The 26,605-nt window shown below is 35.7% G+C and overlaps 1 protein-coding gene across 10 annotated transcripts in view; it reads left to right on the top strand.

Annotated features, from left to right (window-relative positions):
• Positions 1-25,854, top strand: part of PLEKHA7 (pleckstrin homology domain containing A7) — a 149,742-nt gene extending 123,888 nt beyond the window's left edge. For 9 of the 10 annotated variants that reach the window (XM_066997619.1, XM_066997621.1, XM_066997618.1 and 6 more), the window contains 15 exons: positions 1,810-1,878; positions 2,068-2,148; positions 3,235-3,384; positions 5,219-5,320; positions 9,066-9,174; positions 10,247-10,485; positions 10,928-11,116; positions 11,338-11,455; positions 12,063-12,142; positions 12,538-12,738; positions 15,887-16,045; positions 18,158-18,291; positions 19,154-19,296; positions 22,507-22,615; positions 24,315-25,854. In XM_066997619.1, coding sequence (XP_066853720.1) covers positions 1,810-1,878; positions 2,068-2,148; positions 3,235-3,384; positions 5,219-5,320; positions 9,066-9,174; positions 10,247-10,485; positions 10,928-11,116; positions 11,338-11,455; positions 12,063-12,142; positions 12,538-12,738; positions 15,887-16,045; positions 18,158-18,291; positions 19,154-19,296; positions 22,507-22,604 — 1,872 coding nt within the window. In that variant the 3' untranslated portion in view covers positions 22,605-22,615; positions 24,315-25,854. The remainder of the gene's footprint in view (positions 1-1,809; positions 1,879-2,067; positions 2,149-3,234; positions 3,385-5,218; positions 5,321-9,065; positions 9,175-10,246; positions 10,486-10,927; positions 11,117-11,337; positions 11,456-12,062; positions 12,143-12,537; positions 12,739-15,886; positions 16,046-18,157; positions 18,292-19,153; positions 19,297-22,506; positions 22,616-24,314) is intronic. The other variant, XM_066997620.1, reaches the window with a different exon arrangement.
• Positions 25,855-26,605: the final 751 nt, after the last annotated feature.

Raw genomic sequence — 26,605 nt, 5'->3', positions numbered from 1 at the left:
GTAGTGACTCCGATGTGTAGTTCTGAAAATGTGAAAGCATGCTGAATCTTCATTATGTCCTCATGTTCACGGCTTGAAAATTAACAAAATCTTTACAGTTGTGATTATGTAATTTTAAATAACCCCCAAATCTGTAGACTGTATCTTTGTGTTAATTTCATTGCTTTGAAAAAGGCTTTTGCATCCTGTTAATTTGCAGGTAATTAAATATGCAAAATTAATATTTGGACATGCTAAAGTTCTGTTTATATGCAATTATTTCTTACTGTTATACATAGGAGTTAGTATTTAAATAATTTCATTAATGTCTTTAAAAGACAGGGGTTTTTCTTAGATAAAGCATAACACTGTTGAAGATGAAAATATTTGAAAATGGAAATGTTTCTTTTGAGAGGTAGTGAATGCTTTTGATTTTGGTGGTGGGGAAGTAGCAAATGTGTAACTTTCCCCACGTGAAATCCCATGATAAGTATGTGAATGGAGACCAGAGTTGGAGGAGAGGAGACGTTGAACATAAATGAGCATAATCTTCTGTCTTAAATGTAGTTTTTTTGCAAATATTATCTGTAGCTGTCAAACTTCATGCACCATATTAAAGGAGAAACTGAGATTGTATCAAAGATTTATTTACATTTGCAGTAAAATTCAATTACTTTAAAGAAAGGTAGTGTGATCCTGTAGAACCTGGGTAGGTTGATAAGTAAACCGTGTCGTTTGAAATCTGTACCAGAGTCAGCAAATAGCAAACTGCCCCTTCTCTCCCACTAAAAAAAAAGAAAAACAAAACAAACCCACCACAAACAACAACAACAAAAAACCTTTTGATTTTATATTATTGAATACAATAATTAGGCGAACATTTATTCATAAATCCTTGCCTGTATGAAAGAATACAATATATATGAGCGCTATACTGAATGCCAGCTATTTCTTTCGTAAGATAGTATTTGCTTTAATGAAATATAAAAGTGTTCTAATTGAGTAACATTTAGTCTTTTGATTTTAAAGCTTACAAGACCTATGTGATTTGTGAGCTATACTATATGACAATTCTCTTAGCCTTATTTATTTGCCGAAAGGGTCGAATAGAAACAGTGGAAGTAATAAACTTTTCTACGGGGATAGACATACCTTCCTTTTAAGATTGCTGGAAGTATAATATAGTATAGTTTCTGTACTGATGTAAAAACTGCGTTATGTGAGAAGATGATAATCTCACCAGAAATGGCATATGGAAGCAGTGATTTATGGAATGAGAGATTTGGTATATTATAAACATGTCAAAATAGATTAATTACATTTAAATTCCACCCTAGCACTCTTTTAGCAGTCTATCTTTAATAAAATTCACCTTGTACTATGGAAGAGACTGTCCTTTGTAGAATGAAATAGTTGCCAGAAAGGTATATTTTTAGTCATTAGTTAATGCTGTTATTCTTGCAATCACACATTTAAAGGAACTATTCAGGTCCTTTGGGTTCAAGAAAGGTATTAAAGGTGAACAGTTAAAACTGTTAGTTTTTTCAGGAACAGGACCGTTGTAATCATAGACAGATGGGATTATGCTATTTTGTACAGAATTTTAAGCTACGCTAAGAGTAATTAAATAGCCTAATATAACTAATAATCCTTTCTGATTACCTCCCTGAAAAAATAGTGGCATTTTTGAAAAGACTTGTATCCAAAATTTTGTCTATATTTGTTGATAAATTTGAATATTTAACAAAACTTTTTTTTTTCATTGCTGAAGCATAGTTACATTTTAGTTTGAAACAAATTTCTCAGATCTTTAAAAACTTTTCCTCTTAGGTGACAGGGCGTGACACATTAAAAGAACGAAGTACAAAACCTGTCAAGATTGCAGAAAGTGATATTGATGTAAGTATCAAATACCACTTTGGAACCTCTTACATTGTTTCGGCTATTTGTACTGTTAATTGTTCGTATTTATTATGCTCGTTGGGGTAAGTTATTGTTAGTGGACACTATTCTTCTTCTTTTTAGAAATTTAATATTATTACGTTAATTTAATTATTATATGTAATATTTAAATGATTTTATTTTCAGGTCAAGCTGAGCATTTTCTGTGAGCAGGACAGAATTCTGCAGGACTTGGAGGACAAAATAAGAGCTCTTAAGGAAAATAAAGTGAGTAGATTAAAAATATTTTTATAAAATAAATACTTATAAACTACAGAATTGCAAACAAAAAAATCAAATTACTGGATGCTGTTTACATTGCAGTTTTTTTTTGAATGTATATATAAACATATAAGGAAAAATACAATGTTATATAATGTTAGGATTGAGTTATGTACTTTCAGAAAATGAGGTTTTGAAAGTAAATGTTTTAAAACTACATATATTTACTTTTCTGGCATTTTTCAAAAATTGGGGTGCATACACATTTCTGTATACTTCTGCTTAATGCCTCAATAAGCATGTGGTGGGAGGCAGAGTCATGTTTCATTTGCACTTCTTCCCACCTGCGCAAACATTGTTTGCATAAACAGCAGTGTGCTTCTGTGTGCTAGCAAGATCCATATTGAACACTCTCTGTAACTTGTGTGGTCGTTATTTAAAGAAAAAAAAAAAAAAACGCGATACTTATCTGTAGTGATTTGAGACTTATGCTTGTTTATTGGTAGTATGGTGAGCCTTCTTCTGAGGTTTTTGACTGAAATGCTGGAATATTTTCTGTGACAAGTTTAGTTGGAACCCTCCTCCTTTCCTCCATGCCCATTCGGTCACAATTTGAGTTGTGAACAGTAACAAAAGGGTTTCCTTGACTTCCCTTGCATGTGTGCACCTTTATCTGCTTCCCTGCCTATGAGCTATAGCAGTGAATGAGAAGCTATATATAAATAAACAGTTAATGCTGTGCTGTGGCTATCACAATTCTGTAGTACTTGAGGGGATTTTCTGAAACTGTGAATTACAGTTTTGCACAGACTGTAAATAGAAAAAATCTCACTGCTTTGGTTTTTTTTTGTACAGGTTTGGCTATTGAAGCAGATATAGTGGAAAATATCAGAGAATTTTGGTTATCGTGATTAATTAAAGCTCTTGCAGGTTTTCATTTACATCCTAGTCTCCACAATAGGAGGTCAATGCTAACCTAGTAGCTTAGAGGAAATACTGGGGGCACGAAAAACAGCTTTTATATTCACACAGGTAATTTAGTGAAGTTTGCTGTAAATGCTGTAAGCTTACTGCTGCCTGCTTCTCTGTTAGGATCAGCTGGAGTCAGTTTTGGAGGTTTTACACAGGCAGATGGAACAGTACAAAGACCAACCACAGCATGCAGAAAAAATTTCCTACCAGCAGAGACTTTTGCAAGAGGATCTCATACATATTCGGGCTGAAATATCCAAAGTTTCGACGGTATGTGGTTTTGGTTGTTTCAAGGAAACAGTAACTAAAATGCCAGTTAAACTGTATTTTTCCCTTTGGGTGGGGAAATTAAGTCCTATCGTGAACTGATTTTGTTAAGGTACAGGACACTAAATCAGAACAAACAATTTAAACAAACTACTTCTCCAGCTTTCCTCTTCAATGCACCCTTCTCGTTCTGCCCTCCCCACCCCCAAAAAGTGCTTGAAGTTTTTTTTATAGTTCTGTCATTCATGTATGGGGCTTAAACTGCAAATCTTTCAGGTAGCCCTTTTTGCAGTGGAAATACAAGCATTATTCCATGGTATTTTTCCAGTGGAAAAGGGCTTGGGAATGTCTGTTTATATTTCAGTCAAAATTTACTGTTAATATTATGACTTAATCGAAAATTTTTAAAACAAAAATATTTGTAAGAATTGGCTGTGAAAGAGAACATTTTAAGCCCAGGTGTTGTGCACTCACTGTATTATTCTTACCTCTTAATGAATATGGGATCATCTCTTTGTAAGATTGTTTCTAGAACGCCTTTTCTATAGTAAGATCTGAATGTTAAGATGCCAGTAGTATTTAAATGTATATGTACAGTGTTTTGTGCCTGTAGAAAAATTAGTAACTTTCACAGACAGCCTTTAAAATCTGACTGGGGGCATAAGTAGCAAGTAATCATGAGAATGGTTGCACTGGTCCAGTCCTAGGTTCCTTCTGGTCCAGGGTTCTAGCTTTAGCAGTGGGCATAAGCACATGTTTAGGGAAGAGTAAGGGTGGGAGGTGTGTGTGGTATTTCCTGTGATGATCAGTCCAGCTTCTAACTATTTGCTGATCAGAGAATTCCTCAGACTGTTATTTTTTATCTATTCAGTAATCCTCAGTATATCTTATATCAGAGTATCTGTCCAAGACTCCTATTAAATTCTGTGAACCTTTTGCATCCGAAACATCATTTGGCAAAGTATTGCATAGAACAGTTCCCGACTGTGTGGACAGCCACTTTATTTGTTTAGAGCCTGACTCACACTTGTTTGATGTGGTAGACCCATATTCTTGTATGAGAAAGGATGGGGAACAGCCAATTTCTCTGTGCAACTCAGGGTTTTGTAAACCTCCATTATTTCTTCCCCTCAACTCCCAAGTTATGTCTTTGCCAAACTTCAGAGAAAAACAAACAAACCAAAAAAAAAAAACAAACCCTACTCCATCACTCCTTACATAGAGACTGCTCCAGACTTTAGATTTTTTGCACGTCTTGGTCAGAAGGCAGGCTGTGGTGCCAGGGGTGCTGGAAGTAGTCTAAGTAACGTAGGGATGATTAGGATAGCTTTATTTTCCAGGTGTCTGCTTGTTTATTTGCTTATAATGACATTGCAGTACAGTCAGTAGAGCTTTTAAAGAATATCCTACTGTGTGTTTCACAATACGAATTCTGGTTTAGGTGACTGTTTGAATTCTAATTACAAATTTATTTTAAATAGAGGGGGAAGGTTCAAGGAAATAGAACTGGAGTAGACTTTCTTCCTTCATAGCACGGTAGAGTCAGTTCAAGTGTTAAACGCCAGTTTTATGCTTAAGAAATAGCTTTGTGTCAGAAAGCTGGCCAGAATTTCTTAACTAGGTATTGCTGACTTGGTCTTGCAAAGCTGTAAAGCATTTTGAAGCCTACCTTCAAATAAGAGTGAAAATGTAGGCCACAAAACATACTTTTTTTTTTTCTTCTTTTTGTAAAGGAACAACACTGTCTTAAAAACATATAATTGCTCAATTAGAGAATGGATAGAGTGATATCCAGGTTTATCATAACATTGCATTAGAATATTTCATTTGTTATTAGGAAATGGAAAATGCCTGGAATGAGTATCTGAAACTAGAAAAAGATGTGAGCCATCTGAAAAAAGCCTTACAGGAACAGATGAATAGTTCTTTGGTATCTCAGGTGAGTCTGTTTCCCAACACTGGCTTACTTGTGAGAAAATTTTATCTGAACTTGAAAGCTATCATCTTGTAAGAGAGAACCTCTGCAATTTTTGCACTGTATTCATCTGTCACATCTTAGTTTGCAAAGTTCAGAAATTGTAACAGCATAGTTGCACAGTAACTAGCTGTCTTCCAGCCTAATAGTTTCTCATGAGTTGTCTCTGCAAATTTGTCATTATTTTATTATGTTTTTATTACATGCTGACATCTTGACATTGATAACGTATTTAATTTATAAGACTGTGCAGGACTTCTTAGTCTTCCATTTATTTGATCTGACGTTGGCTTCTTTATCCATTTTTAAGAACATCAGCCTCTAGCTTGTTATTGTAGTTACTTGTTCTTTGTCATGTTCTTCTATTTATGGGAGAGTTACCTCTGCGGCTTGTTTTGTGAAGTGGAATAAGTGTTTAACAGCCATCAGTAATTGAAAGGCATCTTGGTTTTAAATCAGTTATTCTGTTTTGAATCTTACAAAGAAGCTTTGTTTGAAGCTAAGCTATTCTGCTTGCTGAACTGGATGTGGTGTATGAGGTTATTTCTACATGCCTGCTAACGACTGATTATTTTTTTCATAGAACAAGGAATAGAATACAGTCCAGATTGCTTTTCCTGTGTCAAAGCAGAATAGTTTTATTTTAAACGACAAAACACAAGGAACAAGCTTAATGTATATAATTTGCTTAACTCTTAGCCTACTTTTCCAAATATCCTGGAACAAAACAGCTCACTAGTTGAGTTTTTAAATGTATATATTTGCAACAAACATCCGATCAGATGTGAGTTAGTCTTATTTGTTTTTGCCATTAATGTATAAACTTGTATCAGAACAAAAGAGGTGTAAAACCTTTTTAGATTTCATCAATCTTAAAATTCCATTTTCAGCCCCTTTTCATTTTCGGGTGTGTTTGTGTTTAGTTTCTGGAGCCAGAGTGTTACTCATTTGAGATCAGCTGTAGAATACATCCCTCCAGAAAATCCCAGGAGTAGAATAAGATCATCCCTGTATGAAGTTATTTTGATTAACATAGGGAAATTACAGGTTTACATGGAATATACTTTTAAAAAGTACTTTAACAAACAGTTTTCAGTTTTGCATTGAACATGCTTAAAATACTGGCTGTATGGCATGTGACTTAGCAGTACACAAGATGGTTTGCACTGAAAAAAATGTGAACTTAGTTTAGCATCTCATATCATGTACATACATATGCATGCACACAGACCTACACATGGGATGTGTTTTATGTGTGTATACCTAAATATGTACATGCACATTTAAATATATGCATAGCTAAGTTTGTCTTTGGCTAAGACTTTTAAAAATGTTTCTGAATATCCATTTTGGAGATATTAAGGGGAGCTGATTTTTCCAGAAAGTACTGAATATTCTTAAAATCACAGTCTTTCAAAGAAGACTGATTTTTAAGTGCCCATAATCATTAGGGTCTTTAGGTGTCTGTCCAAGAGTGCATAGGCTCAAGACTATTTAACTAGCATTTTATAGTAGCATTAAATACATGTTGTATTTAAAAACAACAACAACAACAAAAAGCAAACAAAAACACACACACACACACAAAAACAACAAACCAAGCCAAATCAAAACAAACAAATGAAAAAAACACAACACTGCACACACAAAAAAGCCTGCAGTCTTCATGGAATATTACTGAAAAATCAATAAAATTGCAGGCTCAAACTGCCATAGGAAATGGCTAATATTGTTTTTATATGTCATTAATTAAGAGGTTAAAAACTAAGTAGTTCGACCAGCTTGGTTGAAGTAAATCTTGCTTTCAAGATTGTAGCTTCGTTGTCTTTTGCTTAAGGGTTGGGATCTGGTCATGCTGAAATTAACTTTGAAGTTATATTTTGTCACTGATGACTTCTCAGTTGTTAAGTGTTTCTGCTCTGGTTTTATAAATCATGCTAAATTATGTTTCTATGTGAAGGAAGTTAGAGAAATTAATTTATCTCTCCAAGCTAACTTTTCATGCTTGCCCATAAAATATATTTATACCCTCTGGTAAACAGCAGTCCCGGTTTTCATAATTTAAAAATAAATTCATCTGTTTATCTTTTGGATCTATTCCATTTTTGGTTTAAAATATTGTCTTCACATAAAGATTTAAGTAATGGGAAGAAATAATATTAAAAGATCTCCTGTTTTTTGTATATTACTGATCAAACACTTTTCCAAGTTGTTTCAGAAAAAGAATTTTTGTATGTGTGTGTTGTTTTTTGTGACCAGTCTTGAGGCTTGATTATTGTAAATCCATCATTTTGTTCCTTGTAGGATGATTAATCTCAGAAAAATGAAATTAAATTTGTAAATTTATAGTTTTCATCCTGACAATCTTTCAAGATATGTCCCATCTATCGAGTGAGTTTACTACAGGCAAATAACGTTCTCCATCATTTAAATGTTTGTGTTCTTGGCACCCTGTTTCCTGATCTGTTACTTTGCTGGACATATTTTCTGATCTAAGACAGAAAGTAGAAAGCAATTGATATGTTTTCCCTAGTTCTACGAGGTTTAAGAGCTTTTACTAAAGTTTTTCTCTTTCAGGTTTATAGGATTAATTAGTGGTTATTTTGCAGCTCCTGGCAAGTGATGGATTTCTAGGGTTCTTAAGGAGTTTGTAAGCAATTCCTAACTGAAGTGTTGCAGTGCCTTCAGCTTTCGTTATAAAACCACAAGGAAAACAATATCATTAAGTTTATTCTTAATGCCGATTTTTGAAGGAAGAATGATCAGGCATTAATTCCTTAGAAAATAATAATGGCTTACCATAAAGTATCAAGATTACTCCCAACCTGGGGAAAATAAAAATAGGAATCCACAAACAGAGGGGAAAACAGCTCTTTATGATGATTGCAATAACTGCATGGCTGAAGTGGTGGCTTCAGCAGCCAGGGCTTCTAGCCACAAGATACAGTCAGAGGCAGGATCCAGACTGTAGACAAAGCTTCCCGTTCTTGTCTGTTGGAAAGGATCAGTAGAGCAAATATGGTACAAGATGAGACTGAATCCTGGAAGAACAGAGGTATATTGTTTCAACCTGTAATACATCATGTCCAGTAGGTCTAACCACCCAAGTATAAAGTGAAATTAAATTTATCATCCTTTCTTAGTTAATTTTATATTTCATCCATTAAAAGCCGTTACGTAGTTCACAGCACTAGTCAGGCAGACTATACTTTTTTTTTTCTTTTTCTTTTTAATATAAAACATATCCCCTAAATGCATGAAGTTTTGTAACACTGCCTTATCAGCCTGAAGTGTGTTAGAAAGATGTGAGAATTTAATTTGGGGTCAAATTAAAAGGTTCTGTAAGTGCACTTTATGTAGAATATTAAACTAGGTTTTTGTAGTCTGAATAATAATGTAGAGAACAATATAGCGATGTCTCATTCCCCGTCTCTTCTCTAGAAAGTCTTCCATGACTCAGAAAATGCTCTAAATCTTATGGGCCTACGTGCAAGATATGTTGGTTGGGGGTGGTTTGTTTGTTTGTTTGTTTAAATTTTAAAATAAACATTTAACCCATTTCTAGACTCCTAAGTTCTCGTGTAAGTTCTGGAAAATTAGTTTGGCTCTGGTATCAAAAACAGGATAAGCCCATTATAAATTAAAATGGGTTATTTATATATATATATATGTATATATATATATCTTCTCTTTTATTATAAACAATCAGGAGAAAGCACAAATACAAAAAGACTTGTGGAGGATTGAAGATGTAACAGCTGGCTTGAGTGCAAATAAAGCAAATTACAAAACCATAGTAGACTCTATCAAGAATCCAGGTAAGGAGAACATAATTAAAACATTAAAAATATACAAATGCAGGTGAATCTTTGGGTCTGTGGGAATTGTCTAGAAGTATGTTCTAATGCAGAAAATGCAGGTAATTCTGCACTGTAGCAGAAATCTCTGTAGCTTGAGCACATTATCTTGGTGTTTCTTTGGTTGAGGTCTTAAAATGTTTTTCATTTGTTTTGACATACTAAAATGTAACAAGCCATAGAAAAGGCAACAATAATAATAATAGTGGGGTAAGCTGTGCAAGATGCAGGAAGAACTTCTCTCACATAACGAGCTGATACCATAGCAGTATCTACGCTGCATTCCGTCCTGGAGCTCCTCTCTGCACTCGTCTGCTGTTTTTCCCTTGGATGCTACCCAGCTGCCCTTGCCATAGTTGCCTTCCCCCTCCCTCTTCAGGCAGGTGTTTGGTGGGCAGAGCAACAACATCAGCTATGGAAAAGAGGAAGGGAAAGTGTGTGTGGTCTGCATTTCAATTGCTTTATTATGTTTCAAAGAAAAGACCTGACACATTGGGATAGCAAGAGGCTGTTAATGCCTCCTGTAAACTCACTTCATACTTAAAGTATCTTTGCTTACCTTGTATGCACAGAGATAAAATTGTTCTCAGATGGTGAGATTTTATTTTATTTATGGTATGGCTATTGTGCTTAGCCATGTCTAGATCTATAGGCATCTTAAGGAATCTGTTGAGTGGGGCCATATCCAGCTGGTGAACTGCTTGCATATGACTCATGGGCTTTTCCTTCCTTCTCACCCTCTCTCCATTGCCAGGGGATTTCACTGGCTGATATTAAAGTGTAGGTTTTTATTTTTAGCCTGAAGGGCATGTCTGATCCTCATCAAGAAAATGTTGCCCATCCTTCCTATAATCTACCAATCATAGATTTTTATGTTCAAAAAAAAAAGCAAACAAACCATTTGTGTTGAAAATAACATGCAGTGTTAAGGCTGTTTTTTAAAGCCTAAGGATGTTAATTTCTATTCTTATGAACATAGCTGATAGATATAAGAAACACATATATAACAGTGTCTAACATATTTCTCCCCTAGAGAGAAAAATAGTGCCTTCATTTTCTCAGTCTACAGTGCCTTCCTTACCAGCTTCTCTCACAGCCGTGGAGAGCAAACCCTCCATTCCGCAGAGCCCTCCACCCAGCCCAGTCAAACCTTCTTTGGAGGTCAGGCTGTATCCACAGCCTTATTTCCAGGCCAGAACGCAGCACCAAGCACCGCAGCTGAAAAAAATCGAGCCGCCTCTTCAGTCGCCAGTTAGGCTAAAGCCAAAGGTTGTAAGTACTGCTGTTGTGAGACTCCTTCACCACTGTTTCCATTTGCTTCTGGCAGAAACACTGAAAGCTTTCATGGTTACTAAGTGCACGCAGTGTGGAGGCACAACAAGGAGACACTTAAGGTGTTTGTAATGAAACTGAGCTATAACAAACACAGGAGAATGTATGTCTCTAACTGGGAGGTTTATGCACAGGGGCTGTATACTGCTTTACAGCATACCAAGGCAGAGCCTTCCTTGCTCTTCTTTGGAAATGCTTTTTGGCTGATTGGTTGTTAGCTTTCTTGGGTCGTGTTTGCTTTTAACACCTCAAGCCCTGGAGGACAGTGAAGAGCATGCTAAAGCAGTCATAAATAACTCATGTAATGTAATGAAATTTCAGACAGTTCATGCCAGACAGTTTGCAGACTATTTGCCAAATACCTGTGTTTTCCTGTTACCAGGAAGATGAAGCACCACCCAGACCTCCTCTCCCTCAGTTATACAGTCCTGAAGATCAGCCACCAGCCGTTCCACCTCTCCCAAGAGAAGCCACTGTCATCAGGCACACGTCAGTGCGGGGCCTGAAACGTCAGTCAGATGAAAGAAAGAGAGACAGAGAACTAGGACAGTACGTAAATGGAGATTATAGGGTGAGCACTCACAGACTTATACACCTGCGCTTTAAGACCGTGTGAACCTATAATGCAAGATACTGTTTTGTAACAAAGAGCCAGAGAATGGATCTATGCTGTATAGTAAGGGCAGAGAGAGATTCAGTAAGCCATAAACAAAACTACTGGGATTTGTTTTAAGACTATTAAGACTTGCTGTCTGTGATTTCATTTGAGCCAGTAAGTATTTTTCCACACAGGTAGAGCTGCGTTCATATGTGAGTGAACCAGAACTAGCAACGATAGGTGGTGACCTCAGCCAACCTTCCAGCGGTTTAATAAGCTCTGATAGTGGATACCAGACATTACCTACCCGTGGTAAGCCAGGATTTTACACGGCTGATTTGTAACGGTACTTTCTGTATAGGAGCTTTACTCTCCTAGGATTTTCTGGAAGTGGTCTTTATTTTAAGATCATTATTTTTAGGTTAACTGTGTAATGCTATGGAATTCTAGAAATGTTGTGGTTTTTGATGGTGCCATTATAGATAACCAGCCTTTTGCAAAGCAACTTCATCTATAATGCTTTAAAAAAATAGCAAAACATGAAGTTAGGTGTTAGAATGTCTCCTGTATTCAGAATTATTCTTCCTCATAATTTCTGTATTGTATTTACAAAGTCAAGTATTTTTTAAAACACTTTAATTGCCTGCGGAAGTCAATTAAATGAAAGCGCTAAAGAATAAGAACATAATGCCATCAGACACTACACATGACTTGCCACTACGTTCCACTGCGCTACAGTTCTGTAATTGTTTAACAAATGAGGATAGAGAGGATATTTGGGAAAAAGGGGTTCATTTTTTATTTTCTTCTTTTTTCTTACCCCTCTAACTGCGAATGTTGTTAAGATTTGACTTCCTTCACAGATATCTTCCTTCTATCTGTCATTTAGTTTTAAAGCATTCTCTTTTTCTTTATGAAGGTTTATCTGGATCAACTTCCAGATTGCACCAATCATCTACCATTTCATCATATGCAACGCTTCGAAGGGATAGGTCCAAGGTAAGTTTTAGTTGAACATCTGAAAGCAAATGTCTGGATTGTTCAAAATATTCTTAAGCCCAGAGTATATTTTGCCTATCAGGAGATAGGTTTCTGATAGCATGGGAGAGAACCCAACACCTGTGATCTAATCAAATTTTTCTCACTTTCTTAAATGAATCAGGAAGTAGACAGACAATGTATTGCATTTGTAATAGATTTATAAAGCAAGGTTTAGAACCAAAAATCACCAGTACTAATAGAAACTTTAGAGTTTAAATATGCAAATTAATACAAAGTAATAGAGCAAAATCATCTTAATTTAGTAATAAGATAGGAGAAAGTGTTTTTTTTTGTATACTACTTATGAACTATTGATTCCCACACATGTTTTGTGTGCCTTGTGACTTCTTCAGGAGAGACCAAAGAGTGCCTTGGAACGTTTATACTCTGGAGACCACCAAAGAGGCAAGATGAGTGCAGAGGAGCAACTAGAAAGAATGAAACGACATCAGAAGGCGTTAGTTCGGGAACGCAAGAGAACTCTTAGCCAAGGAGAAAGGCAGTCTGTTTCATCTCGGTCTTTCGTCAGGCCCATTTCTGCAGACATAGGCTCAGTATGTTAGATATGCCTTAAAAGGACTAAACTAAAAATATCTTTGGATTTTTTTTTTCCTAGCAAGCACTTTCACTTGAGCGTGTGTGATGCTTCTAGTCTAATTAAATTAGTGTTATACAGTATAAAATGAGGTCAGAGAGCGTGAGTAACAGATGATCATTTTTTACTAGTAGTTAACAGTATATGTAGCAGGTTCGGCAGGTAAGTTGGTCAGAGGTTAGTGCGCTGACTGGAGATGAGAGTATATTGGAGTGATTTCGGAGACATGGTTTTGTTTTTTATTGGAATTGTATTTAGAAAGTGTAAGAAGCTTGTATGGTTTTTAAACTGCTTCATAATGGAATGGGCCTTTTAGAATGTTCTTATTCTCCAAGGTTATTTTTTCTTTTAAATTCATAAATTAGGCTGCAAGATAGTAATGTTAATATCAGGCCATGCAGTTTGTATATTTGTTTGGTTGGTTTTTGTGTGTGTGTGTGTTTGGTTTTGGTTGTTGTGTTGTTTTGTTTGTTTGTTTTTTAAAAAGTGAAATGGATAATCAGTTTTGAAACCTAATAACACTTATTAGAAAATTTTCTAAGAGCTAATGTCTTTCAGTTGGCACAAATTCTCCTTTAAAGCTCAAAATGTAGAATATTCTAATAAGGCTCAAATTTAAGCTGCTGAAAAAAAAGGACTTCTCTTGCATTCTGAGATTAAATGATGTACAGAATATAAGTTTGTAGTTATATGGTTTGGATACTAACCAAAGCAATTCTAATTGGTGAAGCTACCCAGTTTCTCACTTGGTGCTAAACCAAGATTGTACTGTAATTGCACTTACGCTGTAGTCTTTTAATTTATTTTTCATTTGGTCCACTAGAGCTTTAGAATGATCACCTTATTTTACCTAATTCATTGCACAAGATCTCTTGCTTTTAGATTTGTCACTCATCATACCTAATGCCTCTTTTTTTTTCTTTTGTTTGCTTGTTTTTAATTTGCAAAATTTTGTAGTTATTTTACAATTTCTAACTGGACTACTCAATTTTTACCAGGCTTAATTGCATTTAGTATGTGTGTGTCAATTACTAGTGTTTAAAAAACTCTATAATATTCAGCCTTTCATTCCCACCGCTCAGTAACACATTTTTACAGCTAGTTATTTGTATTTACTTTCCCAGTAAATGAGTGCACTACTTGGAGACATTCATCTATTTTGTCTTCTGTTTTGCAATCACAAATTTATTAAAGATAGTGCATAATATTTGGGAATTGTAGAACTATAGGATAACTGTTACTTTCATATTTTAATTAGAACTAAATCTGAGCTTCTAATGTTTCCTGAGTCTAACGTAACATACACGAGCTGAATTTAAACATTTTTGTGACACTCCTTATTAACATTTGTGGCAAATACTTTGTCTATAAATTTGGGTGCCATCTTGGTCTTTTTCTTGCTGTGAAGAATTAAAATTGAATTCAGCCCTAGCAGTGTTTTGTAGAGGTCATCTCTTGTACCTACAGGGCTTCAACACGCAAAAAGCATGTTTGATAGCACAGTTACTTACAGCATTGCAATTATTTAGCAGCCAAAATGGCAAACAGTTAAATGTATAATTGAAATGCTGCTCAGTATGTAACATTTGCTTTAAACATACATTGTATATGTAACTTGAATTTTTAATTGGTCAGCTCGCAAATGTAGAATGACATTTTAAGTATTGATCACAGTACATGAATTCATTTGTTATATAAAATGCCTTTTTAATGTAAAAGTTGCAACATCAAAGCCAATAAAAACTCTGCTTTGTAATAATGGTTTGATGTTTTTCTTAATTATATTTAATAAATTGAAAATGATAATGTGTATTTGAAATATACTATGTCAATCAGGCCTGGTTCGAATATGAGTAGAATAAGAAGTTTGGAGTATTAGAATGAGAAAACATTTTTTCTCTTTTGAATTCTGGAAAAAAAATCTTAATTTTTGAGATGTAATTGCCTTTTAGCTATTTAACTTTTTTAATACATATGGAAGACATATCTTTTGAGTGAAGATTGAGAGCTTGTGCATGAATAGGTTTCAAGTAGATTTAATATTGCAGGTAGTGTAACGGAGGCTAAGGACTTCATATAGAGTTCAAAATTCAACCAAAACAAGCTAGAGATTTGTAATAGAAATTTTAGACACGCTTTTAATAAACATAATGGCACATTCTCCTGTTGATAGCCTCAAATACTTGAGGAGATAATTTGGTTGTTGATTTTGTCCCTTTTCTTTCTCACTGCTTTTAATACACTGTTTCAGGTCTGTATGGTAAAGTTGCTGAAATTTGCTGGATGGAATGGTGTTGCAGCAGAACTTAATTTTTTGATATTTATGAACAAAAATGTGTTGGTAGGGTTTTTAAGCGTGAGTTTATATGCAGCTGTATTGTAGCTGTGAAGGGGCTACTGTGCAATAATTTGGGAACTCCAAAAGATGCTGTTTCATTTAAATATGCTCTGAATTTATTATTGCTCAGTCTTTCTCTTGTAAAGGCAATATGAAAGATTTTTAATCTTTGCAGGTAGCTAGTTGAACAGAATGGCTTTCAGCAAAGTCATAAGAGCTTAGAAGTTATGAAGATTACTATGAATTCAAGACAAGTTAATGCTAGTACATAAAATATCAACTTTAATCACCAAGTCTTTTTCTAGCATACAATTTACGAATTGCAATTATCAATCTGCAGTATAAATGTCCTTTGTGTGGGGCCATTCAAGCTCACACAGCACTGCCTGGCTGTAATGCCTAGGGCAAGGCTGTCACTCCACAGACTCACTTGTACTGACATCTATGCTTCCATGGATGTTGGTGCTAGTGCCAGGTTAATCAGCATATGTGAATTGTGGTTAATATATTTGTTAGAATTTAATACAGCTGAACATTGACTGTAGAATTAAACACTACTCTGAAATCCATGCAGCACAGCTAGAGATCAAATCTCACAGCCAAATGTTCCAGGAAATAGAGTAGCGTATTCTTTTTCCGGTCAGTTAAGGAGTTTGCTCTGTGGATTCTTTCAGCAATATAGCATTTGCAGCCATAGTTATGTACATTGCTAAATGTTGAATTTGTCAGTATGGTTGAATGCTATTAATTGTTTTGTATCTATTACCAGTGGAAACGAGAGCAAGAATTTGATTTGCAGTTACTTGAGAGAGCCATTCGTGGAGAAGACAAGGATGAAAATGAATGGCTAAAAGTTCAGCCAATAGCAGTAGCAGTAACAGAGACAGACCTGGAGCCTCAAGACTATGATTTAGATATCAGCAGAGAGGTAACACTCATAATTATTAGCTTCCTTTCTATCCCCCAAAGTATTAACCTTTCTCTAAGTTCTAGGTAGTGAATTCTGTCTTTTGTTTCAAAAGTGAGCCGCAAGTCCCAACGAAAAGGAGTCATTTGGGTATTAAAAAGGAAGCACATTTATGGCCTGGCTCCTAGAGTTTCTGTAAGGTTTGTGTTCATATGGTATTCTAGTGGAGAGAACAAACTGAAAGGTTGGCTTTACTGTGTGAAATATATGTCATGCTTTATAGAGAAAAAGTTATTAAGTTAGGCAATGTTATGTAAAAATAGGGGGGAAAAAAAGATGAGATGGCAACATGAAGAGTATTTAAAATAAGAAACTGCTAGGAAGTAAAAGTGCATTCCACAGAACTGCATTACTCTTCATTTGATCTGGCAAAACATATTAGAGAAGAGGGAGCGCTGCTTTATACTGGTCAGAACAGAAAAAGCTTTTTTGCTGGCTTTCCAAGTGATTTTGTGTTCTGGACACGAGGTTTGTTTCCACTCCACTGAGTTCAGTATTTGTTTGAAATGCGATTGAGCCATCTGGTGGAAAGGAAAGAGTAAAACAAGTGGAAAGATAGAAGTATGCATTGTGTAAAATGCCATGCTAAATGGAAAGTCAATGAAATTGTTAATGATACTTAGACTAGTAAGCACCTCTACTCTGCTTAAAGCAGCTGCCAGTGTACCATTTTAGAGAGACATTTTTAAGACGATGAACGTGAGCCATTATCTGTTGATCGCTCTGTACAAATGCGTCATTCATTAATCTTTCAATATGTTCTACAGAAAATGCAGTGCTCTTATAAACTTCAGAAATAGAAAAAATGCTCTTACTGCATTGCCTTTCCTAGTTGCACTCTATTAAAATATTTTCCAGAAGGCCTCCAGGGCTTCTTGAATCACTTGTTACATCCAAACTAGCACCTCCAGCCTAAGATAGGAAACGTTTGTGTGTAGGCATTTCTGTCATACCTCAGAGTGACTGAAATGGGCCTGAAGATCTGGATTTAAAGCTTCTTTCTCAGGTTACCCATGCTGTCCTTTTCCATTTCATTTACCCGTCCTCTTCACCTGGCCACTTCTGTACCTCATAAGGCAAGGTACTCAGTTGTGTCTTTATGGCCAACTTTTAAAACTTTGAATTTTGGAAACTCATGGCCTTATGAGTGTTTTACAGAAATCCAATGGGGATGGGAGGGATAGTTCTCCTTTTATCACTTTTGTTTATTCATGCATTTGCTGTTTGTGCATTTTGAAAGTAGTCTGTTCTACTAAGCATTCATTTTCTAAGTCCATTTCATGTTCTAAGCATTCATTTTCAAAGTCCATTTGTAAACTGAATTTTCATTAGGTGGTTTAGAAGCAAAATTTTTCCGCAAAGAAACTGATCCTGACAAAAACTTGTTGCTAGCTTTTGTGCAATTGGTTCAGTTATTAAAATTTTCAGTCTACATCACCGTGTGTATTCGACATGTTGTTAAATGCCCAATGTAAGCGTATTTCTGGGTCAGTTCCCTAGACAACTTTTGAACACCTAAGGTTTCAGAATCTAGAGTCAAGGAATTTCCAGCAATGATTATAAAGTGTTGGTTTGGGGATTTTTTTTTCTTTTCTGCTGCTCACAGAGAAAGAAAATGTGGTCTCAAAAGAGTGGTACCCTGGATTAAAACTTCAGGTGATATCTCCTTTCAGTTATAGGAAATCCTCACTGGCACGACATAAATATTTTCCAGTGTTCTTTTAAAAACTCTGTCCATTCACTCTTGTATACGGTTTCTTCTTTCTACTGCAGCAACTTGAGGTAGTGCCCTACTTTGGGCTCTAAACTGAGCTGAAGAAAAGGTTACCTATTGATTCTAATTTCTTTTGTAATCCCCTTTAATATTTGTTTGATCTATCTTCTGAAAGAAGGAAAAAGACACTGTTAAAAGGGCATCAGCTTATGTCCAAAGGGAATGTTTAGCATTGGCTACAAGTACTGACCGTGAAGACCTCTGCTTTATTGTTTCCATTGTGTTCTCACATTGAGGAGAGTATATCTCAAGGTTTAAGTCCTTGTTATTAAAACTTGATGCTTGCTTTCTTTCCACAGCTTTCAAAACCTGAGAAGGTTGCAATTCCAGAACGCTATGTTGAGATGGAGCCAGAAGAACCTCTTTCTACAGAAGAACTGGCAGCAAGGCAGCGTAAAGCAGAGAAGATAAAGAGTATTCTTACTAAATCAAGGTCAGTTATTTTTCAGATCGTATCTGTAGTTTGGTGTTAAACATTGGAATCTGACATTATATAACAGTCTATTTCCTGTTCAATTTAATTGCCTGAGTGTGGTGGCTTTTTTTTTTATCTAAGCGTGGTGGAAAATGCATACAGTTTAGTATACTTAGTACACTTAAAGCTCCTTTATAGAACAGGATACAGGAGAGATATTAATAATGACAGGTTTTGTATATGTCCATTTTCTTGTTCAGAGCATCCTAAAATAGGAGTGAGTCTTTACCAAACAGCTTGTAGATGAGGGTGAGGAGGAAGGAAAGGCACAGAGCAGAATATAAGTCAAAGTGAGAGCAAGCTTCTGTTGTCTGCAGAGAGGTGGAGTTCTAAAAGAACTCTTCTGGATACTTAGAGCTAATGTAGAGTCAGCTGAAACATTCAGTTTCAATAATTTGGTTACCTCAAATGCCTGCAAATATAGTTTCTTTGTAAGACTGTAGAAGAGTCTGCATCTGAGGACCACCAGGTTACATCTCTTCCTCCGAGCCCTAACAAGAAATTTTATTAACAACTTCAAATAAATAACATTTTTATAGTGCTTTCATGTAAACAACCCGTTTACTACAAAGGACTTTCAGATGTACTTAAGGGTATGCAGATATTGTGACCAAATGTGTAATGGCTGCATCATTTGTCTTTGTTTGCTATGGTCATTTACATACAATATCTAACATTACTTCAAAGAACCTCAATGAAATACGGAGTTTGATGTGTGAGATCCAAAACTTGCTGTATGTATTGAAGCTTGTTCTCATCTGCAGAGTGGATTTTTCTTTATCTTTGTAAATGTTAATGTTGTTTTGCACTTTCCTACTAGTATGCACAATCTACAGCCTACTATTGCCCAGGACAAGCACAACTCAGTTGATTTAGATTCACAGCTGCAAGAGCAGGAACGCATCATTACCATATCATACGCTTTGGCTTCTGAAGCCTCTCAGAGGAGCAAGGAGGTAGCAGGTAATACTTAGTTATTTACAACATAACAGCTGTTTCTTACTTGCTTCTAAAGTTGTGTGTGGTTGTTGCTGAACTTCTGGCAAAAGAGAGAATTTTAGCCATTCACATTCAAAATAGTGAGAAGTGTGTATAGGTAACAAATTCAGAGAAGCTAAAGGTTTACATGGAGTAGTATCTGGTATTCAGTGAACAGGGTGAATGGGAGAAAATAGTGTGATCAGAAAGTTCAGAACTTGGAAACTCGCTGTTACTAATAGCACAAAGAACATTTTCTATGAATGTGAACTATATCTGAAGTAAGCTGTATCTGTAATCACTTTTAAAAGTAAAATGGTTAATGATGTATAAAATGAAGGGAAAATATTTATTTTTAACAGAAAGATTCACTGGGCTGATGATTGAAACTATAGTATAATCATTTGCAGCTTGAGCTATGTAAAAACAGACTGAAAAAGACATTGTAAAATGGGTATTGGTATGTTTCTGTCTGGTGACCAAGATTAGAGATCAGAGCAAGACAACCATGCATGAATTCTGCTTTATGCCTGGAAATCAGTAGACCCTTTGTAATATGTTATTAAAGATGATAATTTCACTCTTGATTGCTTTATAGTTGAAATAAGTAAAAAAAAAAAAAAAGTTAACGGATTTTTATGGCATATTAATACATACTGCAGCTATTCCAGCAAGTACTTGACTAGCCATTTATAACTTGCACAGTTCACTGTTCCAGTGGAGAATGGAAATAATGGAAGCTTTAACTATGATGGAGAAAAAATATGCACGTTTCTCATCTGAAGTTGTCAGTTTAAACACTTGGTACTTGCCACAGAAGCTTTCAAGGCCTTTCCATTAAAGACAGATTATTCCAATACTCAGATGCGTAACACACATCTGTAGTAAGAGACTGTGGATTGAATGTGGCTGCATACTCAGATGTGGTGGCAGCTAAATCTAAGGGTAATGTGATTTTTCAGGGGAAGGGATGCATTTTCAGGTTATCAGACTTGAGATTTTGGAGGGGTTCTGTGGGAAATTAACAGACTTGAAGAAATAATAAGATTCACTGAGGAGGCTAGATATTATAAATAAACAGAGTTGTAAGGTGTTGGGAGCATTTCAGGGAAAACCTTCTGGAACTTCAGGCATCTCTGCATAGAAACGGCTTCTCCTCAGGCAGTCTGGTCCCAGTTTTAGTAAGCAGGTCCTCAGTACTGTAACACTGACTTGCACGCTTTGGTTATGGAGCGGGACTTTGTGTTTGGGAGGTATGAACCAACACAGCATTTTGCCACATGAGTTTTAGCTTCTGCTGGGAAAAGATGGCACCAAAACTAAGACCAGCAAGCACAGTCCTTTCTTGACATTATTCCTGTGTCAGTACAGCAAGAGTATGCCATAGTAAACAGTCTTCATGTGGACAGCTAACACACTTCTTGGTGTGTGTGAAGGTGCAGTAGTTGCACGGCACTGAAATACATTTGATCTGTCTGTATTTTATAGTTAATGTAGTAGTTGTGAGGTAGCTAGTAATAGCTATGCAGTACAATTTTTGCTTTTACATTTTAAAGTTTTTATTATAATTATTTCAAAGTGAGATTAACACATATTCTGGGGTATATGTCACCACAGAAATCCACTTAATTCTTTACTTCTCCCTGAAGAGAATTAAAATGTGTCTTCCCTGAAATGTTTAAGTGCTGCTTGAAAAATACATTTGCAGTCAGTTGTGAGATGCTTGTTTTAATATTAGCTTAATATCTTTGTGAAGCATAGCACCCGGCTTATTTTTCTTTCAGACACTTAGCAAACAAACAAAACCAAAAAAAAAAATAGGTAATAGTCACGGAATTGATTGTTTAAGGAAGTCCGCATGTTTACACCTGTGCCCAGTTTTCTTTACCACATTTCTACCTCAAATATTCATTTCTTATACAACGATTGCAATTATTACTTTCTCCTTTAAAAACAAAGAAGAACAAAAATGTGGATAATTCTTAAAAAAAAAAAAAAAAAAAGCCATATTAGTTTGTTTTTGATTGAAAATATACAAACCATAAAAAGAGCTTGGGGTTATAGGAAATTTTAAGATGATCTAAAGTGGTTAAAAAAGAAAATTATGTAAGGTGTTGAGCTTCTGATTGCACATTCTGATTTATTTTAATTTTACAAATTCCTTCACATTGTTATTTTTGTAGTTTGAACTTAAAATATGTATTGCCAAAGTTGTTTCTTGCTGATGAAGCAGACCATATCTGAAAATCCAAACCTAAATGTCCAGATATAGTAAAAAAGATTTGCTTTGAAAGAACTAAAGCTTAATTTTTCCTATTTTATTTTTGTAAAGCAGATAACTTGTGTTAGGATGCTGTGATACTATAAATCATTTTTAATATAAATTGTGCATTTATCTAACTCCTGTAGTGCAGCATGTTGAAAATCTACCTTGTAAACAGAAATCATGCCAAGAGTCCGAAAGATTAAAGTCAAATGTACATGTCTCAAGAAGTCAGTTCCCAATATCTCCCTGTTTTTTTGGAAACAGGTCTACCTTTGGCCTTCCAAAATGAAAAAGCAGAATTTAAGACTGAGTTTCAGTCTCTGTAGTTTTAAGATTGTCCTCTAATACTACACCATTGCTCTACTTTATAAACAAGTATACTTATAGTGTTGCATTTTTTTATTCTGATGTTTCAAGCTGAGATCTGAAAATGTATTTATCATGCACTATATTAAGCAAAATATTTCTATGCATCTATAATATTTGTGTGTGTGATTTTCTATATAGCACCTTTATATCTGTTTTTTGGCATGTAACAAATGAAATGTTGAGAGCCTGTACAACTGCAGTAAAATCTTGAAACCAAGTAAATTTGGTGCTGTTCCAGAACTGTGATTTTAAAAGGAGAATTTGATTAAGATATGTCAGTATTGTGTGCCTTAATATGTTCCAGTGAAACTTCACCTTAAGATAATTGTCCATATTCTCATCAAAACAGGAATGTTTATTTGCATAACTTAAGGCAACTAATAGAAAAAAATAGCAAGTAGAAATGTTGTTTAAATTGTGTTCCATGTAACTAAAATAATGTAACACCTCATTGCGGTACTAATCAGGTTTCCTATCCACATGGTAGAAAATTGAGGTGGCTCTGTTTTGATACGAATGTTTGATTGTGCAGCCTAATTCGTGTATGTGATCCCTTCTAGCTCAGCAGTTGACCTTTCCACCTAAAGCACCCTCACCTTCTGTACCACAGCCATCTCACTCCCCCTTAAGCAATGGATTTCACTACACATTTGTTTAAACACCTTAAAAGTAAGAACTAACTGCTCTTGGCATGTCTGATTTGCCATTGTATCTTTGCTGTGGCTTGCTGAATTTTAACAAGTTTTACTAAAATCGGATCCAAATGAACGCATGCATCCATTTTTCAGAAACCTTTCATTCCTGTGTAACAAATATTGCTACTAATAAGCTAACATGTGGGCTAATAAGGTCTTCAAATAACTGCTGGAGCTTTACAGATAAGGACCTTCCATAATCTTACTGTGGTGAAGGAAAGAGACATCTCTGCTCGTGGCAGCATGGGGCCAGATTTTCAGCCGCAGCTTGCCCTCCCATGGCTAGTGGTGTGTCCTGCTGTGGCTACAGCTGGGGCGTGTAGGGCTGTTTGCCAGCACGTGGCATGTACGTTTGCTTCCTGAGAGAATCCAACGTGCAAACAGAGTTCTGTAAGCAGGGGGGTTCATTTTTGGGGCTGATGTCTAAAAGCACATGGACTAAAATTTGAGTCTTAATTGAGGTGAGCTGAAAATTTGGCCCTACGTAACTAATTCTGCAATAGTGTTTGACTGTTTTGTGCCTTGGGTGTGTTTTTCACTGAATTGTGCTAACAGAATAATTAATTTTTGCCTCTGATTAGGTAATTTTGACATTTCAAGTATTCAGTTAATTTTGTTGCCCTTATAAAGAAGCGTGGATCATCTCTTCCCCGTAGTATTTATGGTGTTTTCTCTATTTGAAATAGGGAAATGCAAATATGATACTTGCCTGCTAGAAGTGCCCTAGTTATAGCACTCACCATGTGTCCCTAGTTCCCTTTGAAATTATTTTCATCTTTCTGATTTCCTTTGGCCAAATTTTATTGCCTGACGCTGGACAAAGCCACAAAACACAGATGAAGCAGTAAAGAGGATTGATTGAGTGAACACCTCAAATGGTGTTTATCTTTAGTGAATCTGAAAACAAAGGTATTTAAAGTAAGAGTCAAATACCTGTGCAAAATATAAAAATGTAAATAAAAGAGCCCCTTTGGGCCTTTCATGAATGTTCTCAGTGACCTGTCTTCAGAAAGGCCTGGGATAAATGCTACACACAGAGCAAGAGAGAACGTATGCAGGCATTTGGAGCACATATACTGAGCTTGACAGAAATAGCTGGTTTTGTTCTGGTGCAGTTTATCTTTCTGAGAACTAAATTCTACTACCTTTGCTATATCTGAGTAACACTTGACAACTAGTGAATACACCAGTTGGTTATCACTGCTTGTGACATGACATCTTCACATGTGAATAGGGGGTACCCATGTTTGGCCTCGAGAACCCAAAAACATAGTGTGGTGCCAGGATATTGTTTGACTTGAGCAGGGGTTGGACAGGGTGACTTTCCAACCAGAGGTCTCTTTCAGCCTCAACCATTCTGTGATTCCAGGCAGACTTAAAATGTATTGTATGTCTGTATAAAAATACATGCATACATGTGTATGTATGTGTGCCTGGAAAATTGCTAAGCAAATAACTGCAATAACCAGCAATATGCAGGGGACCCAAGAGTTTGAGCTTGAGCTCGGTGATGCCATGTGATAGCTGTTTGCTTAATGTGTCTATATTAATCGTTCATTCTGTCAAACTGCAGGAGGCTTTGACACAAAAGTACATTTCCTGAAAGTGCTTGCTGCTTGGCGTCGGTTTGCTTGCTTTCATGTTTAACCGTGTTTCGTTTTACTTCACGCCAGCCAAAGCAGTAAGCGAGCACTGACGTAAGACTCAAAGCAAATCCCACCTAGTGACACTGCAGAGAAGAAAGAGGAGATTCATTACCTGCTTTCTGTGGAGATGCTCATCGGCTGATCACACGTTCTTTTGGAAATATGTTCAGAGAATAATGGGGGGATTTTCTGTGAAAATGAAGAGAATTGCAAAACATTTTATTCTGAATTCAGCTTAGTTCAGACTTTTTATATGAATAAATGGCACTTTTAATAAACTCTGTAAAATACTGACAATGTATTTTTAGAACAGAATGTATTTTAGAATTTGTTTAAATCAAGGGCTGCATTCATTTTAAGAGGAACTACTTAGGTAGTTGTTACAGGATGCTGTTACTTCCCCCTCAGGCTCAGATGCACAATGTAAAGTTTCATGAAAAAAATGTAAATTGAACAATCTTAGATGCACATTCATAGGGTATGGGTAGAGCTAACTCAAGTGAGAGGTTTAATGCAAGGGTGTTTTGGATCGAATATTTTTGTAGAGTTAATCACCCACCCTTTTGCCCATGAAATGATATTTTGCAAGGAACTTTTAGTTTGATTTTCTAAATATTAATAACCACTGTATAGATGAAATTTTCCATGAAAGCCATAATGATAACCAGTTTTAACTCCTGTCTCCTTTCTTGATTGCGTATGATTAACTTGATGGTATCGAAATACAGTCTGTTAGGTTGCTCTTGACAGTAGTAACAAACAGTTAACAAATTATATATATTTTTTAAAGTTGAGATGTGGAAGAAGAAAACTTTAAATTACAATATGTGAAGTAAGCAATAAAAAATAGGGCATGCCATTTTACTAGAAAATATATTTTTTTCTTTTGATTTTTTTTCAATAAACAGTATAATATGATGTATTGACTAGTATTTATCCTGGAAACGGTAAAACTAACGTAACGTGGCACCTGTTAATTTTGTACGTAAGCTCTCCTGGTGCTTTACTTTGCCAAACTTTGAAATTCAGTGTTTTACTTACTTATAGGGCAAAGGGTGAGGTGGTTACATAAGGAGAAAATAAGATTAAATGAATGGCTGCAACTGCTTTACTTGAAGAAGACAAAACAGAACTGAGTGCAAGATACGCAAAAATTGCCCAATACTATGTAATGGTTAGTTGAGTTCAGCTCTAGATGAGAAATGGCTGACAAATACTTCTGCAGTATTTTGTGAAACCACTAACTTGTTTTTTATATCCAAGTGATAGATATAGTCCCCTGGAAACTGACTGACCTTCAAGTTTCAGATTTTGACAGAAATCATATTATATTAACACTGTACTCAGAAATACTCTTAAAAATATATATTTAGCTAATGTAATCTATTTTACCTCAATACTGCCAGTATCAACTTCAAAGCCTTTTGCCAAAATAATGATTTATTTTTGCCTTTATAAAAAGTTTTGAAAGCATAAATGACTATTTTGCAAGAAAACATTAATTTAAATAAAATGTAACAGTTTGGAAAATGGTATATGTACAGATTAAAATATTAACATAACTGCCTCCTTTCGCCTCTGTTTTATCTGCTCTCTTACCAGCATCCATCCAGTTGGAAATCCAGAGTTGCTCATGTTGCTACCACTTTTTGCCCTTCTTTGGTTCAATGGGTTCAATGGGTTCAATGGGTTCAAATCCCATTGAAGCTCCCAAAGTTTGCACTTGTATTGTTAGGATGTGAATCAAGTTCCCCCCTACATAAAAGCTTCATTTTTTTTTAGAAATGTTTCTTACCATCTGATTAAATCTGTTTATTCTTGAATAGAAAGATTGTTCAGGGTACTGCCTTAAATACAACCAACTACGATGCTGTCCTTTCTATTTTGCAGATGTGTGTTTGTCTGACACTTTCTTGGTCCTTTAGTTTCTGGTGAAATGAAGTATCAAAAGTAACTCACAGTCACTCACTCATCACCTAAACGTGGAGGTGAAAGTGGCATTGGACAAAGAGCTGGCTGGTGGTCAACTGGCCGTGCAGATTGCACTTAGCTACTGACCAATACTGATTTCTGCTGTAACTCAATTGACAGGAGTTTGACGGAGGCCACTGGAAATGTTTGCTTCTTCTGGAACTTGATATCTAGAACAAAATGTAGAGAAGCAGTTAGAAGTATTTCTGTGGCTTAGCATTGACTCTGCGACCTCGAGAGCAAGCATTTAACAATGGGAGCAGCTGAGCTCCAGACGCATGAAGCAGGAACTCAGGGTTGAGCTGCTTAGGACGCGCTCCTCCTGTTTCTCAGACACTTGGGCTGGA

The sequence above is a fragment of the Anser cygnoides genome, chromosome 5 (assembly GCF_040182565.1).
Source record: "Anser cygnoides isolate HZ-2024a breed goose chromosome 5, Taihu_goose_T2T_genome, whole genome shotgun sequence".
In the NCBI taxonomy this organism is placed as follows: Eukaryota; Metazoa; Chordata; class Aves; order Anseriformes; family Anatidae; genus Anser; species Anser cygnoides.
The sequence above is the reverse complement of the archived record's forward strand: the minus strand, read 5'-3'. Positions and strand labels throughout refer to the sequence as shown.